General features: G+C 38.1%; 2 protein-coding genes across 2 annotated transcripts in view; both read right to left on the bottom strand.

Annotated features, from left to right (window-relative positions):
* Positions 1 to 18,184, bottom strand: part of LOC125856627 (probable 20S rRNA accumulation protein 4) — a 61,953-nt gene that overhangs the window by 42,176 nt on the left and 1,593 nt on the right. The gene's annotated exons all lie outside the window — the stretch shown is intronic.
* LOC125856629 (tRNA(His) guanylyltransferase 1-like) lies at positions 10 to 17,074 on the bottom strand. The gene is made up of 14 exons (XM_049536218.1): positions 16,913 to 17,074; positions 16,535 to 16,666; positions 16,403 to 16,447; positions 14,985 to 15,044; positions 9,009 to 9,124; positions 8,830 to 8,915; positions 4,761 to 4,868; positions 3,451 to 3,707; positions 2,693 to 2,824; positions 2,556 to 2,600; positions 1,878 to 2,047; positions 1,635 to 1,720; positions 753 to 857; positions 10 to 377 (listed from the first exon to the last, which is right to left on the bottom strand). Exons 1-14 carry the CDS (start codon positions 17,014 to 17,016, stop codon positions 225 to 227), a joined length of 1,599 nt encoding a protein of 532 aa, XP_049392175.1. The 5' UTR covers positions 17,017 to 17,074; the 3' UTR covers positions 10 to 224.

The following is an 18,184-nucleotide window of genomic DNA, read 5'->3' as shown; positions in this document are numbered from 1 at the left end:
TATAGAATGTGATACAACACAAAAATCTTGTTTACTAAATGAACTTGAGTGAACTGCAATATACAGGAGAGTTCTGTTAGACAAATCTCTAAAAGAAGAAAAAGAGTGAAGGGAAAAAATCAAAATCAAATGGCTAATCTACATATTTGACAAAGTTTGGAACTATTTTTCTAATGTGATTAAAACTGGATATGGTTAATAACTTAGGTAGCAGCTCCTCAACTTCAAGACAATCGAAGCATTTTATTGCTATGGGGCCGTAAAATTGTTAGCAATGATTCCTCCTCATCGAGTATTCTTGGATGTTCTTTCCAAAAGCTCGTCTCAATTATGTTACAGTGTTCAACAACTACTCTGTCATTTCCTGTTGGTTCATCCTGGGTTCAGAAGCAAAACGTAAAAGTGAATACCCACTCCATCAGTTTGATCTGTAATAGAAGTCAAAAACAATGGCACTTGTGTTGCAAATGAACTTATGTACCAAGTGTAGCTTCTGAATACGAAGAATACAGATGAGACCAGGACCAATTTAGATGAAAACATGCTCATTATGGAGTTAATTATCACATTAATGACAAGAACCAAAAAACACGGTAAGGTACTATATTTATTTTACACACAGTTTATTATCCATATGGTGGTAGAAGCCTAAAACTAAAGGATACAGGCTTGGTATACAATATCATCAAAAACAACATAAAGTACTTCAAGCAAACATAACATCTTCAGCACAGAGAGAGGGAGAGATTTACTCTGTCCCGGAAAACAGAGGACCCCATCCGAAAGATAATTGGCAACGCATTGTAATCAATGCCAAACTTGGCAAGCAATTCATTTTTTTCTTGAGTTTGAGTACCCTGCAGAACAAAAGGGTTAATGTGGTCATTGGAATATCAAGATTACTCTCAATAGTGAAACCTGCTTGCGTATGATCGGAACAGGATGAGAGATATGCACTAACAGATCTACTTTATCAAGGTCAAATCAATGCTGACAGTCTAAATTAAGGTGCATAGTTGATTTCTACAGAATCAAATTACAAAAAAATATCCATTTACACTATTATGTGTCACAATCATGTAGATGAGAACTTTATCGTTAGTGATTGAGGCTTCAGTGCCGTTAGAGTTCACATAGTATGTCGGCCTATGCTTTTAACATAATCTCATCTTTGTGAAAATCTCAATTTCTATAACTATGTTCCTCCAAGAGATACATGCCCGGAATAGTGTTCAAAAACTAAGTGATAGCTTGAACAGAAATTTTAACTGTACCTTTCAAAAAACCTAAGTGCTTGCGATGTGCTAGGCTCAAATAAGGATACTGCAAAATCGAGAAGAAACTTAAAGAAAAGACTAACTATATGTATTTTCATTCAGCTTTCTGGCTATCAGAACTATAAGTCAAAAAATCACACCCTTAAACACAAAATGTGTGATGTCAACAAGTATACCGATACTTCCACCACTACAGGCTGCAAGACTATTTTCTTCAAGGTGCCTATGGCGTAAATAAGATTATCCAGAAGATTTAGACAGAAAAATAATCCATAGAATCACATATTATAATAGATCATGCTGCTACATCTAAAAACAAGAAACCTGCGCCATAAATTAAGGAATGAGATACCACACCTTCAGAGAGCTTTGTGCTTCAGTTCTGCTCTTTCCAGACTTAACAAGCAGCCAGAAACAAGTATTGTACTGATTGTTTATGTGACCTACAGGTCAATATATTGACATAAGATTGTTAAAATGATACAATTCATTCTTTAGCTTGCCAGCAAGAAGAATAGGTCATAAAACCCAAATTTCTTCATATAACCAGATTAATTTGCTTGAAATTCTTATATAACAAATAAGATAGGGAGTACTCACAATCAACTTGTCTCCAAGCCAAGTAATCTCGAAGAATCTCAGATGATGGATAGCAAACAGATCGTCCATCAAAATAAGGTGGTTCTTTAAACTCTTTCTCAGGAAAAAACTCTTTCCACTTCATCACATACATGGAAGAGAAAAGAGATACAACAGCTGAGACAATTTCACTGAAATGATGATCATAAGAGCAAGTCAATATAACTACATCAAATATAACCGACAAAAAAAGTCAATATAAAAACATTATGTAAACTAGTTGAGAACGGCCCTCATACAGTTGCCAAATAGACTCTACCCTGAAACTTCAACCAAATTAATGAAAAAGCTTTGAGAAATCGTTGTATGTAGGAGATTTACAACAAATGCAAAATATTCTAGAAGGGAAATTCCACCATTCAGACAACCAAGCATTTTATAGGACACGTTCTGACAAAACTCGCATTGCGCACAAGAAATGAATTTGCAGGATCTTTTAGCATGTTGTTCAAATTGCACTATGTTCTTGCAGGTTGGCAACTGCAGCTGAGTGGTGTCAAAATAATCTATATGCATCATGGATTCTAGAAACAGGAAGAAGAATTTGCTTTTGACCTTGAATTGGTTCCCTCCTAATATGAGGTTTTAGCTAAACACTACACTTACCTAGGAACTTAAGAATGGTGATGAAAGAGTTACCTTGACCACCTCTGATACAATAGAGAATCTTTCTTCAAAACAAAGCTGAAAGAAAAATTGATCTCTCAAGATAAAAGATAATAGGAAAAGGAAAAGGTATGTTAAAAGTGAATCAAAGATGTTAAATGAACTAATACCTGTATTCATCACTCATCCCATATGCAAAGATAATGTCCTTAAACATCTCCAGCAAAGAAACCGCACAAGAGTTCATAAGTTTCAGTGCCTGTTCATCATTTGGCTTCTGAAAGCCATTATCTTCACAAAACCTACAGTGGATCCCATCAAGATCATGAAACCAGCAAGTCCAAACTAGAGTTTTCAAATTACATGCTCAATATTTGACATGACTTTATACTTGTGAAATTACATATATATATTTTATAAACGTGTATGCATATATTACAACCGTGCACTTGTGTCTGACATTTTTTATGGATCCGGAATGTTTTGTACAACTTCACTGTTGTTTCCAGGTCATAATAGAAAATTATCTTGGGAAGTGCTTGGAGTTTTTTCTTTAATCCGGAGGTACAAATCCAGACTTGATAAAGAAAATAGGCATATAAGAAAAACCATCTCCCACTGAAACATGGATTATATTATCCAGAAAAGGCATATTACCTACAAAACTTTTATGCTTGATGAAAATAAGAAGCAAGAATAATGCCACATCATTTTGACATGAAACGTGGGATTTGAAGCAAAAAGAATAATTTAGTCTAAAGAGCATCACATACAAGAGAAAAGGTATCAACTGGAAAAGGGAAAAAGAAAAAGACAAGCGCAATTCAAAATCAACAAAGAATGATATCAACACTTCTTGGTAAGTCGAGCAAAAGGTCATTAAAAAGTAAAGAGAAGACCAATTGGCAGAAATAAAGGCATAAATTACCTGTGGAAATGACAACCGTCTACCCGGACTACAATCCAAGTAGATAACATCAACCTGCTTTCAAATTGGAAAGACCTCAAATACTCGGGTTTAATCTTGTTAATCCCTTCAGCGAGTGAACCAAGTTCCTCGGTAAGGCATGTGTAGTTATTCCAGAACCTTTTTGTTGCTACATTTTCTGAGTGAACTATGATTGCTTTCTTCCTTGGTCTTTTAACAGGAGTGCCATCTTCACGGTATTTCACAATATCGTCCACCTGTGTTAAAATGGATAATATAAATTGTCAAAGTGGACATGAACAGTGGCGGAGCCGGAATTTTCAATTCGGGGTTCAAAATTTGTAGAAATAGACAGACGAAGTAGTCGAAGGGGGTTCGACATCTACCATATATACATAAAAAAATATTTTGACCATGTATAAATAAGATAATTTTCCGCTGAAGGGGGTTCGAACCCCCTCAGTATAAGGTGGCTCCTCCCCTGGACATGAAGATGCATGATATGAAGTATCCACGTATAGTGATGAGCAAACTGCATCGCATATACCTCCTTCTCTTCCCTTCCTACCCCTATAGGTGGGGGTGAGAGTTCATGGTTTAAGCATAGAGCTTGGTCAGTCTTTTTGTGATTGAGAGGTCAAATCTAAACATGAAAAGAATATGTCTACTTGCCGCAAAAGAGTCCTTTAATGCACATGCCATTTTTATATAAAAAATATAAGAGTTACACATAACTGCTCCATGAAAAAGCACAACAATAGGATGACCTTAACAAGGCTCAGACTGTGGAGTTCAATTACTACTACTCTTACCCATTTTTAGGTGTACCATTTAACTGTATGAGTACACTAACATTTTAATTTCAAGTTAAAGAACCTGCTTAATTCTACCCAAAAAAAAAACATTTCTCTAAGATTATAGGGCTAGGTTTACTTTTTGCAAGAAGGAAAGAGAAGAATTTAGAACAAAAAGAGAGTGTGTGCGGTCCTTAGGGTAAGTTTGTTAACAAAGACGGACAAAAACAGAAGTGTCTTCTCTCTTTCTCTCTCTCGTTCGAAAAGCCATCAAAACCATTTCTTCTGCCTCAATTTTTTTAATACTAAACCATTCTTTAAAAAAATTCCTAAAACAAATCTTCCAAAACAGAAAAGCACACACATCAATTGTTTTCAAAACAGTGTTTTTCATATCCAAATGCCATATTTATCTATCTTTCAAATCTAAAAAACGAAAAAAGGGATAGTGGCACATACATCACATGCATATACCAATATATGCTCTTCTAGGAGAAGGGGGATGAAGGTAACTACCTTTATCTTGATGGCACAAGACCCTTGACGAAAAATCTGCGGAAGGTCCTTGTAGTTGATACCAAACTGCTGAAAGAGTAATTCATTTTGCTCCTGCTTTTGTCTTCCCTGCTTTTATCGAACACTATTAAGCCTCAAGTCTAGGGTTCTTTGAGTCCAACCATAAATTTGAAAATGATTGTTTAAATGCCTTCAAAAGTAAGTAGATCCAAAATATAAAAATGCAGTTAATCCTACCATTGCCCAAGCTATTTTTGCAAAAATTGGTGAATACAACCATCAATCATTAAGACTTCATCTTTGGAGCAAAACAAGCAAGATGAAAAAGTATTGAGGGTAGAAAAAAAATTTCCCCTAAAACACCGTTTTGATACAAGAAGAGAACCTAAGGGGAAAGAAGATATAAACAACTAGGGAGGTCATAATTCATCTATAACGATATTGTAAGGAACACATCACATATATGAGAATTGGCTGATTGAAAGCATATTAGACAAGGCAGACTCAAATTCCAACAGAATTGGAAAAAGATTTAAAGATTGGAAAATGTTTTTGTACATTCTTTGAGTACAGATGGAGCACCCATAGCCTAGTAGTCAATGAAGTGGATTGAGAACCATGAGGTCTGAGGTTCAAATCCCCGTAGATACAAAAACACTAGGTGTTTTCTATACATCTGTCTTAGGCTCCTAGCCTTGGTGGGCAGAGTTAATTGGCTAGTGGGAGGTGGCAGGTATCCCGTGGAATTAGTCGAGGTGCACGCAAGTTGTTCCCAGGCACCAGGGTTATCAAAACAAAAAGTACAGATAGAGAAAAAGATATATATCTTGTGACTTGACCTATAACTTAGAATCTTCAGTCCAATCCAAAATTTGGCTCCAAGTTTACCATTTGTAACACTCCAGATTCGATAAAGGAAAAAAATTTCTAGATTTTCAGAAGTTGCATGTGCCACTGACGGAAGCCACCTACGGACCGTCAGTCAGCTCCGTCGATGGGCCAGCCAACTTTCTTCACACTTCAGATTTCATTCTTCAGTCGCGAACGACGGCCGACTAGCACGGACTGTCATTTGATCCACGGTCCGTAGGTATGATCGTTGGTGAAGGCCAGCAGCCAATTAGGGGGAAATTGATAATTGGGTCAATTTCGAATGGTTATAACTCTTAGCACAAAATGAATTATGTGTCCCATGACTTATGATATGATAGATAATTGAATCCTCTTTCCAACACCGTTGAGTTTGCTAAAATCTGACCTCTGAGTAAAAAGTTATGCTCGTTTAGTGAAGGCCTGTCGAGCAGGCTTGACTTACGGACTCAATCTACGGACCGTCGATTGAATCACGGCCCGTCAGTCCCGTCCGTCGATCACTCCGACAGCAGTTAAGTCAAGGGTCTTTTGGTCTTTTCCTATTTTGTTAGACCCTTAAGCTACGTCGTTTAGACCCTAAATCATGAGGTTTTAGTTAGTTTAGGCCTAGAAACATAACTAGAACTTACCTAAGTCAAGTCATTAATCAAAACATAGAAAATTAGAAGCAAGAGAGGAGAAAAAGGCCAAGAACCCTAGTTCAAGAACGCAGCAAGTGTCCATCAGTTCCATCCCCAAAATTGAAGGATTTTTCCATGGAATTCGTCACCAGGTATGTGGGATTTCACTAGTGGGTTCCTTTCACCCACTAGGTCCCTAGTTTTCAGTCAGTTTCTTGATTCCATGATTATGACCAGACCTAGGGTTTCTAGAATTTCAACAGATCATCATGAAGTAGTTATTTAAATGTTCCAAATCAGATTATCATGTTAATGCTCAGTTTATTGCATGAATTTCAGAACCCCAGCTATGTATTTCTTTAGTTCTTGAATTACACATGCTAGGTCAGATATTTCAGTTATTCAGATATACATGCTCCAATTTTGAACGCCACATTATCAGTATATTTCAGCATAAATCCTATTTTGAGTTATTAATTTTGAGAAGCTTTTTTTTAGACAACACTTAAGTTTTAAACTGAGTTTTTGAGAAAGTTAAGATGAGTTTTGAGAAAGAGCTTCTAACACATGATTAGTATGATAATCGAGTAGGTCATCAATGTATGAATAGTATGGTATCTAGACATACCATCAATGTTTATGCAGTATGACTTCCCAAGTCATCAATGATCATAGTATAATATGATTTTGAATTGATTTCTAAGAAGGAGTTTTCAAGTATGAGTATCTACATGTCAGTATTTTGAGCTATTCAGTATTTCAGTCATAATGTATTCAGTTATACATGCCTCAGTTTATGAATGCATCATTATCAGATTAATTGTTGCATTCTCAGATTGCATGTTCAGTTTTGAGCTATCCATTATATACAGAAACTCAGTCATAATGTGTTAACCACTTAATCTATTGGGAGTAGCATAATACCAAGTTAGACTAGGGTTCAGCGTACCCATATAGTCCCAGAACTACGAGCCACATAGGTGTAAGTCCCCTATGTGGGCAATATCAGTTAATGATCACACCAGTCATGCCTCTATACCTTTGGCCAGGTATATTGGGTCCTCTCGATAGGACGTATACATCGGACTCCACATTTAGCTCATGTGGTTTTATTGTCGGTTATTAGTAGCTCCCACAGTTCACTGAGATTCTATTGCATTGACCTTATTTACAGTACAGTCAGTATTCAGTTTCAGCATGTTATAAATTTGGTCATTGCATTCAGTTAGTTCAGTATTCAGTATCTATATCATGTTCAGATAATGCTCTTGCTTTATTGCTTGTTTAGTTATATGATTATTTCAGCGTTATTCTATCCTGCATGCTCAGTACCTTTCAAGTACTGACGCATACTATGCGCTACATCTTCTCGTGATGTAGGTTCAGGTTCTCAGCATCCAGATCACACTTAGATCGATTCCTGATCTTCAGTTCAACAGCATCAGTGGTGAGTCCTCATTCCTCGAGGACTAGTGACATGTTTATCTTTATCGCTATTAGTCTGTAGTTTCAGTTTTGCTAGATCTAGTTGGGGCATGTCCCAACATTTCTAGTCAGTTTAGAGGCTTATTTCAAGCATAGTTAGATTCAGCTTAGTATTGAGTTAATATTTTCTTTGTATTAAACTCATCAGATTTCATTCAATTCAGATTTAGTATATGGGTATTCCCCATCATTTCAGATTTATTTATGATTATAGCTTCCGCACAGTTTCTATTATTCAGTTTATCTTTAGTATACTCATGATCATGCCAGCAGGGTTAGCTTGTGATCACTTGTGGTCCTAGGTCCCGTGTCCGCGTCTCGGGTAGTCTCAGGGCGTGACACCATTAGTTAGCTTCAAGTTATGTGGTTCATCTAACTCATATATAGCAAGAGTAAAATTTGGAAAAATGAGCTTCATGATCTAAGAAACACTTCTCAACCTGTGCAGTGCAAGTATTGACATTTTTGAAAGGAGTTCAACACATAAATTCCAGGTAACAAACTGTAGACGAGTAATCCATAGGAGATCATAGATATGTATGCAGAGCTATCACTCCAGAAACCATTGCTGGGAGCTTTAATACTTTTTTCTTCACATAATAGCCATTTTCTAAGACCTTCTCTAATAAGCATCTTGCTTTGTGCAAATGAAGTCACTAAATGCATATAACTGCTTACCTTCTGTAGCTACTAGCATATAAAAACCACCTGCTACTATATCTGGCAAGTTCGGCCTGGACCAGGACTGGCACACTTGGTCTCTGGCCCAGGGAGATGGTCTGGTTCACGAACCGGATCCCTTCTTAAGAGGCCGGTCTGGGCCAGTAAATTCTGAAGAGTGGTGGACCTGACACCAACTCCTGATTCCTAACCACTATGTGATCTGGTAGTGGACCAATCCGAGCTTCTTCTTTTTAACTTCATTCTACTTTTCTTCTTTATATGATTTTTAACATTATATTTATTTAGTATTAACTAAAATTTGAAATAGAAAAAGAATAACATTGAAGAAAAAAACCGTAAATACGCATGTCATATTATTGAGGAAACAATTCAATTTTTTACTCTCAAACTTGAGTTAATTACAGCACCTTAAGAATCTCTTTCGCCTCCTTTTCTGACTTTCCAGAAAACACCAGCTTCCACAAACAAGTATTGTATTGATTGCTTATATGACCTGTAAGAAGAACCAATATCCTTTAGCATCAGATTTTAAGAACTCAACTCCTCCAGTAACAATTAATTGGAAATATTCAATACGAGAACTCACATTCTGTTTGTCTCCATAGAAGATATGCCTGAAGAACCTCCATTGATGCACAGCTGATAACTCGTGAATGGAATGATGGAGGCACACTTAACTCTTTTTGAGAAAAGAACTCTTTCCTTTTGGTTACATATGTAGATGNTTTTTTGAGAAAGTTAACTAGTATTATAAACATAGGAGTACACCAATAGTGAACTCCTGTAGTAATTACATCAAAAGTATAGAGGGTTTACCAAAAAGAAACTAAGCACCTATCTCCCTCATAAACTATCTAAGAATAGGGTGATGTCCCCCGGGTCCTTGGGAATAGAATGGATACACCAAAAGTAAAAGGTCGCTAGACAATTCATTTTAATGCTTTGGAAAGGGATGCTCTTGTTCTCAAAACATCTCTGATTTCTCTCACTCCATATTGTCCACCAGATGCAGGCAGGGACAATCTTCCATCTCTCCTTGTGTCCTGACTGACTTCCATCTCTATTCCAACATGCTAGGACTTCTGCAGTATTTCTAGGCATGATCCATGTGATACCTCTTCGGTTAATGAAATACTTCCATAGCTTCTCAGTCACTTTACAGTGCAAAAAAAGATGATTTATTGTCTCTGTCTCAGATTCACACAAAAAACATCTGGAGCATAAGTCCCTTCCTCTTTTCATTAAGTTATCCTGAGTCAGAACAGATTGTCTTGCAACAAGCCATGTGAAGTAAGCCACCTTATGTGGTATTTTCCCTTTCCAGATCATCTTCCAAGGCCACAACTCCTTTGTTTCAGTTGGAGTGTCTAGTAATTTGTAGGCTGATTTCACCTTGAACTTGCCATCTTTCTCCAGCTTCCATGTCAATTTGTCTTCCTCACAAGTAAGGTTCTTGGCTTGTTCCAAGGTATTATAGAACTGAGTCATTCTCTCCACTTCCCAGTCATTGAGGAACCTTCTAAAAATCAGGTTCCATCCTTGTTCATTTCTGACTTCTACAATTGTAGCCATTTTCTGCTGATTGATGATATAAATGTCTGGGAACTGCTGTCTCAAAGGTGTTTGTCCCATCCATGTATCATTCCAGAACAAAGTTTTCCTCCCATTTCCCACATTAATCACAGAGTTGTTCCAAATTCTTGGCCACTGATTTCTAATAGTTCTCCATAGACCCACACCATAAGGAGTATTGACCTCCTTAGTAGTCCATGATCCTTCCTTTCCATATCTGGCAAAGATAGTGTCCTTCCATATGCTCTGGTAATCTGTTGCTAGTCTCCAGAGCCATTTTAGCAGAAGGCTCTTATTGTGGGCTTTCAAATTCTTAATTCCCAGACCTCCCTCTTTTTTGTTGGAAATAACAGCATCCCACTTGACCAAGTGAAATTTCTTGACCCCTTCCCCATTGCCTTGCCAAAGAAAATTTCTTCTGATTGTGTCCAGCCTCTGAATGACCTTCCCAGGCATAGGAAAAAGGGACATCATATAGGTTGGCATGGCATCAAGAACACTGTTGATAAGTGTGACTCTACCACCCGAGGATAAGTATTGACTTTTCCAGTTAACCAACTTCCTTTCACATTTTTCTACCACAGAGTTCCAGATGCTCAGAGATTTACTCTTTGCTCCCAAAGGCATGCCAAGATAGGTGGTGGGAAGTTCCCCTATCTTGCCACCTAAAATGTTTGCCAGGAGGCTGATCTGTGGTACTTCATTCACAGGATAAATAAAGCTCTTTCCCCAATTGATATGGAGTCCAGATATTGCTTCAAACATAATGAAAATAGCCCTTAAGTGTTTCAGTTGTTCACTTTCTGCATCACAAAATACTAATGTGTCATCAGCATATTGTAGATGGGAGATAGACACTCCCAGTGAATCCCCCTGACTCACTTTGAAGCCCCTAATTTTGTTATTAACCTGAGCAAACTTCAGCACATCACTTAGACCTCCCATAGCTAGGATGAAAAGAAAAGGAGAAAGGGGGTCTCCTTGTCTCAATCCTCTCTCAAAGGAAAAGAAGCCAGATGGTGAGCCATTGATCAAAACAGAGAACTTCACTGTGGTCATACAAAATCTCATCCATTTTATCCAGGTGTTGCCAAACCCCATCCTCCTGAGTGTGCTCCACAAAAATTCCCAGTTCAAGTGATCATAAGCTTTCTCTATGTCTAGCTTGCAAAGAATTCTTGGGACTTTGGATATGGTTCTCACATCTACACATTCATTGGCCACCAGAATGGCATCCATAATTTGCCTACCCTTTATGAAGGCCATTTGTTGTTCATCTACTAACTTTGGCATAACCCTCTTGAGTCTTTCTGTTAGGATCTTTGAGATGATTTTGTAGAAGCTCCCAATTAGGCTAATTGGCCTAAAATCTTTCAATTCAGATGCTCCCACTTTCTTAGGAATCAGGGCTATAAAAGTGGCATTAAAACTTTTCTCAAAATAGCCCTGATCATGGAAATTCTGGATGGCAGCTACCACTTCCTTCTTAATCACTTCCCAGCATTGTATGTAAAAGGCCATTGAGAAACCATCAGAGCCTGGTGCTTTATCCCCTGCACATGAGAACACACTGTTTTTTATTTCCTGTTCTTCAAATTGGCCTTGCAATGCAATATTATCCTCTTCATTGATCATGAATTGGAATCTAGGATTGAATTGAGGTCTCCATACTTCTGCCTCCCTGTATAGTTCCTGGTAGAATCTAATTATTCCATCTTTGATCCCAACTGGTTCAGTAACATTAGCTCCATTTATGGTCAATTTGTCAATGTTGTTGTACCTCTTGTGACAATTAGCAATCCTATGGAAATATTTTGAGTTCCTGTCCCCTTCCTTGAGCCAAAGGGCCCTAGATCTTTGCCTCCAAGCCACTTCCTCCCTCTTTGCAATTTCCTCCAACTCCACTGTCAATACTGCTCTCAAGTAGGACTCATCTTCAGATAAAGTTCTCTGATCTTGAATCAAATCTAGATCAGCTAATTGGTTGAGAGTGCACTGTTTCTGTATACCAAGATTGCCATGAAGTGTTTTGCTCCATTCTTTCAGCTTGATTTTCAGTAGTTTCAACTTACAAGCTAGTATATAGTCTGGTCTTCCCATGTAAATTACAGAATTCCACCAATCTTTAATTCTTTCATTGAAGTCTTGAGTTTTTAGCCACCAATTCTCAAACTTGAAATAAGATGTTTGTTTCTCCCAGTTACCACATTCCAACAACAATGGATTATGGTCAGATGTAACTCTAGGTAGGATTGATTGATTAATCTTCCTAAAGGAAACTTCCCATTCCTCGGAAATCAAAAATCTGTCTAGTCTTGCTGCAATATCTTGTCTGTCCCCTTTCCTCCATGTGAAACTACCACCTTCCAGTGGTAAATCTTGTAGTTCCATATCCTCGATAAAATCTGAGAAATCCTCCATCGCCTTATTCAATCTCTTGCAGTTCTTCTTTTCTGATGGGTATCTTACTACATTGAAATCCCCAGCCACCACCCAAGGTCCACTAAACAGACTCCTTACTGCCCCCAATTCTCCCCATACTTCTTCTCTTTCGTCTCTACTGTTTGGAGCGTAGACACTAGATAGATGCCATTCAAAGACCTGAGTTTTCCCTGTGAACTTACATGTGATACAGTAAGCCCCTACTTCACAAACTTCACCCTCCCAGATACTGCTATCCCATAAGATAATGATGCCCCCTCTTGTTCCACGTGCCTCTAATTGTGCATATTTGACCCTCCTATTTGCCCTAATCTCTTTTACCACCCCACTTATATCTCCATTAATTTTTGATTCCTGAAAACAATACACGTCTGCCCTCCAGTTATTCATCATGTTTTTGATCAATAGCCTCTTCCTTGGATCATTGAGGCCCCTTACATTCCATGAAACTATGTTAACTTTCATTTAAAACATCTATGAAACAGCCCCCCCTACTTCTTGTACCATAGCTCACGAAGTTACTAGCTGGTTCCAGATTCTTGAGTTCTCTTGGGATCTTTTCTGTTGGAGTCGTAGGAACTATGGCTCCAGCCATCTTCTCAATTGCTTCCCTCTTGCCATCAATTTTCATGAATAGCTTCAGAGCTGCTTCTTCACATCCAATAAAGTGCACCCCAAATTCTTTGCTAAGCCTGATAATATTCTGTTGGATCCATGAAGGAATTTCGTTCTTTGTTGCTATACCAGTGTCCTGCTCTTCTGAATTTAGTGGTATGATATCTTCAATAATACCTTCCCCATCTCCCTTATGTTCCAGTAGCATATTGTTTCCTGTTTGTGTTTCTGTGGTTGTTCTTTCCTCTATATGGATGATCGACATAGCGTCGTCGTCCCTTATATCTGCTAGAAATTCGAAATTCTCATCTCTGTCTCCATGGAATAGATGGACTGGATCGCCTTCCCTGTCTGGTGCCGCTAAGTTCTTGTAATTTGCTTGTATTTCATCGAGCAAAGGCTCTGAGGCCCAATCTGTAATATTGGCCTGCTTTTCATTTAGGTTACAATCTTGTTGGGCCAGTGGGTCCAGGCCCAACTCTTTTCCTTTCAGCTGCTTAATATCACATGCCCTGTTAATAGATTCAAAATCTTTTGTACTTCCCACGTGAAAGTTCCTGTCACCAGCTGGCAGAGGCGTGGATTTCGAAGTTTCACCCTTTTGCAATACCCATTGGTTTGAAGATTGGGTCTTCCTATCTCCTCCGATATCGCAGGCACTCTCTCCGGCGAAAAACCTTGTCGGTGTTTCGTCCCATACTTGTATGATATACTCGATACCTTCAAAAGCTATCTTCACCTCCTTCGGAATGGAATTTCCGTTGGCCTTGACGAGTATTCTTGCCCACTTTAGGTGATTGCGAAGATCTGTTTCCTCCTCTGTCTTCACCCAGCCACCGCAGAAGTCCCCCACTGCTTTAAATACATTCTGAGACCACAAATGTAAAGGGAGGCCCACTAATCTGATCCACGACTGGCTTATGGCAACCCTAGATTGAATTGCACCAATAGTCGGCGACCACCATTGTAGCCGAATTCCTTGATTCTTCCACAACCATCTTCCTCTAAGAACATGCTCGGCCGCATTTATGGACGTAAACTCGAAGAGAAAGCAGTTGTTTCCCATCTCGTAAACGTTAAGGCCGTGGGCTTGGTTCCAATTTTTGCTTGCCCATCTACGAACTTCCGACAGGGTGGCCATCTCAGATCCATTTGTTGGAAAGCTACCCACAAGGCTCTTTCCTAAGAGCTCGTTTCGAGGTTGATTGAGGCCACCATTTATGAAGATGATGTCCCCTCTCTCCTTTATGACTGCAGTATTGATCTCTCTGGACGACCATCTGCTCCTCCTCACCGTCTCTGCATATGGAATCTCTTTATCCACCATTTTGTAATTCTGATTGACTGTCTTATTAGCTTTGTAATAAATGAACTTTTCAATTTTGGTGGCCAGATCCCACCAACCAGCATTGAATGAGATTTCTGGGACTATTAATACTGCTCTGCTCTTGCCTTGAATGCTGATAATGCTTATATATCTTCCTTTGTTGTTAAAGTTCCTTGCACAGAATAAGTGTGAAACATGCTCCTGTCTTCTCCATCTTCTAACATTGTTTCCTTTCACCTTTGACGCTTCCTTAAGGATCGAACAGATCCATTCCATCGATTTCTGGCTAAAGCTAGCTCTGCTCATCATGATCCTTCCTCTCTCAGTCCAGTCATACCACATCTCTGCTCGTGATTCATCTCTAGCTATGTCATAAGACTTGAATCCCATTGCGAAGAATATCATATCTTCATCCATTGATTAGAAGAAAAGAAAAATAGGTTAGAAGAAAAGAAGGAAAACGGAAAATTATGCCGGTTTGAAAGATAGAAAGAGGGGAAATTCCGGTGACAGAAGGTCACCGGAGGGGAGTTCAGCTCTCCTAGATTAGGAGAGAGAAAGATTTTGGGGACATGTGCCTAGGAGAAAAATCAAATAGAAAAGAACTCTTTCCATTTGGTTACATATGTAGATGAGAAAAAAGACACAATAATGGATAGTATTTTGCTGCACGTTGAAATTTCTGGTCAGCTAAGAAAAATCATGAGCAACTTCATCTCAAATGAAGAAACTAGGATTATTTTACATCTCTCTTTTCTTTGTCTTCTTGACTAATTCAAGAGGGACATTTTGTATCTTATAATCCATTTTACTCAACTCCATATAAGTATCTTGAAAACAAAAACATATATATGGTGGTCATCTTAGTGAGAAGACAAATGTGTGGACAGCCAAGCTGACCACACCTTAAGATTGTCCTGGTGTCTTCTTAAGAAAAGTTTGTGATCAATCTCTATATTTCCCTAATACTGCTTACTATGCATTTCCTCAAGCCAGCTACCACAAGGGCCTATAGGCTATAGCGATTTGGAGCTGATTTTCCTTCTCATTAACAAAATCTCAAAAATGATTAACAAAAAACAAGAAATATATAACCTAGCTCAACCCCCAAAGCTAGTCATAAGGGAAGGATTGATTAAGACCATATAAGGAGACCAAATTCCTTAATGCCCACCGATGTGGGACTCAACACCCCCGCACGTCAAGGACTAGATATCAGAGAGTGGACAATATAAGAGGGGGTCCAACATCGAAAACAATGAATGGGTTAGACCTAACTATGACACCATGATAAAGTAATGGACCTTGGTTCTAACTCAACCCCAAAAGCTAGCTCATGAGGGGAGGATTGCCAAAGTCCATATAAGCAAACCATCAATCCATTCCCCTATCAATGTGGCACTCTAACCCACTTTAACAAAAACATGCTAAAGAAGGGGAATTGAAGGACAGTTCAAACTGGTATAGACATGGGCGGTTAAGAAAGAGATAAAAAGTTGATAAACTATCCAAGAGGCAGCAGCATCCCTGAGCATAATTGAATTACCTTCACTGTTAGAGACTGATTATATAATATACAGTCCTCAGCAGTCAGCACTAGGACAATGTAACAGTCAAGTTTAAAATAATGACAGATTGTTGGTGTCGGGAATCCAAAAAAAATTGCTGAGATGATGATCTAAAATCAAAGACAAATTGGACATGATCTAGCAAACCAACTGCTGAGGAAGAGATTTGTATATTGCAGTTAACAGAAAAGATGATTCTAGTTGAATCACGTACAAAGTTATCATGCAATCGTTCAAAGAGTGTTCAAGAAGCATAAGACAAGAAAAGTAAACAAGTATTGTTTTATCGCTACTCAAACAAGAGTCAATGCAAGAACAATAATTTTGTACCATACCAGCGATATATGAATACTAACAAGACAAAGTGCATCATTCAAATTACTCATCCGAAGAGCCAAAAATAATTATTGATAAACACTGATATCAAATTCTTGAGATATGAAATAGGTTACAAACCTTGCTCGCCTCTGGTAAAATGTGGTTTCCTTCTTCAAAACGAAACTACATAAATCGTTGTACCACATTGTCAAGCTTTTCAAGGGGGAAGAAAAAGGGTATAACTGTCTAATAGTAAGAAACGCATCATACCTGTACTCATCAGTAAATCCATACGCAAACATAACATCAGAGAAGTTCTCTAATACCTTAATAGCACAAGCATTCATCAAGTTCAAGGCTTTGTCATCATTCGGCTTCTCAAATCCATGCTTCTCCGAGAAACTAAACATATACAATGCAAATTAGAAAATCAAATACCACAAAACCCAAAAAGGAGCAAGAGTATATTCACAAGATACCAACACCAATTGACAAGAACTAGCACTTAACATGAACACAGACCTATACTTCAATGGAATTTTAACTGGATATCTCTAGATTTCAACACCTTTACCTTAATTTGCAGAAAGATAAGAAGACAAAAAATAAAGGCACATGCAAACCGTAAACATTTAAACATCTCATTACCTGCCAAAGTCGCGGCCATCAATTTGAACAACAATGATATTTGGGTACATTACTTCGTCTTCCACCTCAAAATATTTCACGTATTCATACTTGCTGTTCGCCATTCCCAAATGCCACTACAACCTGATTGAAACAAAAGATTTATGTGAAGTTATAAATGTCACAAAATTATGCTTGTGACATTTGAGAAGTGTTACTTAGATCATGAAGCTCATTTTTCCAAATTTTACTCTTGCTATATATGATTTAGATGAACCACATAACTTGAAGCTAACTAATGGTAAACTTGGGGCCAAATTTTGGATTGGACTGAAGATTCTAAGTTATAGGTCAAGTCACAAGATATATATCTTTTTCTCTATTTGTACTTATTGTTTTGATAACCCTAGTGCCTTGGAACAGCTTGCATGCACCTCGACTATTCCACGGGATACCTGTCACCTCCCACTAGCCAATTAACTCTGCCCACCAAGGCTAGGAGCCTAGGACAGATGTGAAGAAATCACCTAGTATTTTTGTATCTACTGGGATTTGAACCTCAGACCTCATGGTTCTCAATCCACTTCATTGACTACTAGGCTATGGGTGCTCCATCTGTACCCAAAGAATGTACAAAAGCATTTTCCAATCTTTAAATCTTTTTCCACTTCTGTTGGAATTTGAGTCTGCCTTGTCTAATATGCTTTCAATCAGTCAATTCTCATGTATGTGATGTGCTCCTTACAATATCGTTATAGATGAATTATGACCTCCCTAGTTGTTTATATCTTCTTTCCCCTTAGGTTCTCTACTTGTATCAAAACGGTGCTCTAGGGGAAAAAAATTTTCTACCCTCATACTTTTTCATCCTGCTTGTTTTTGCTCCAAAGATGAAATTCTTAATGATTGATAGTTGTATTCACCAATTTTTGCAATAATAGCTTGGGCCATGGTAGGATTAACTGCATTTTTATATTTTGGATCTACTTACTTTTGAAGGCATTTCAAATTTATGGTTGGACTCAAAGAACCCTAGACTTGAGGCTTAATAGTGTTCGACAAAAGCAGAGAACACAAAAGCAGGAGCAAACTGAATTACTCTTTCAGCAGTTTGGTATCAACTACAAGGACCTTCCGCAGATTTTTCATCAAGGGTCTTGTGCCATCAAGATAAAGGTAGTTACCTTCATCCCCCTTCTCCTAGAAGAGCATATATTGGTATATGCATGTGATGTATGTGCCACTATCCTTTTTTTTGTTTTTTAGATTTGAAAGATAGATAAATATGGCATT

This window comes from Solanum stenotomum, chromosome 2 (assembly GCF_019186545.1).
Source record: "Solanum stenotomum isolate F172 chromosome 2, ASM1918654v1, whole genome shotgun sequence".
NCBI classification, from domain to species: domain Eukaryota; kingdom Viridiplantae; phylum Streptophyta; class Magnoliopsida; order Solanales; family Solanaceae; genus Solanum; species Solanum stenotomum.
This window is presented reverse-complemented; position numbering and strand designations above follow the sequence as displayed.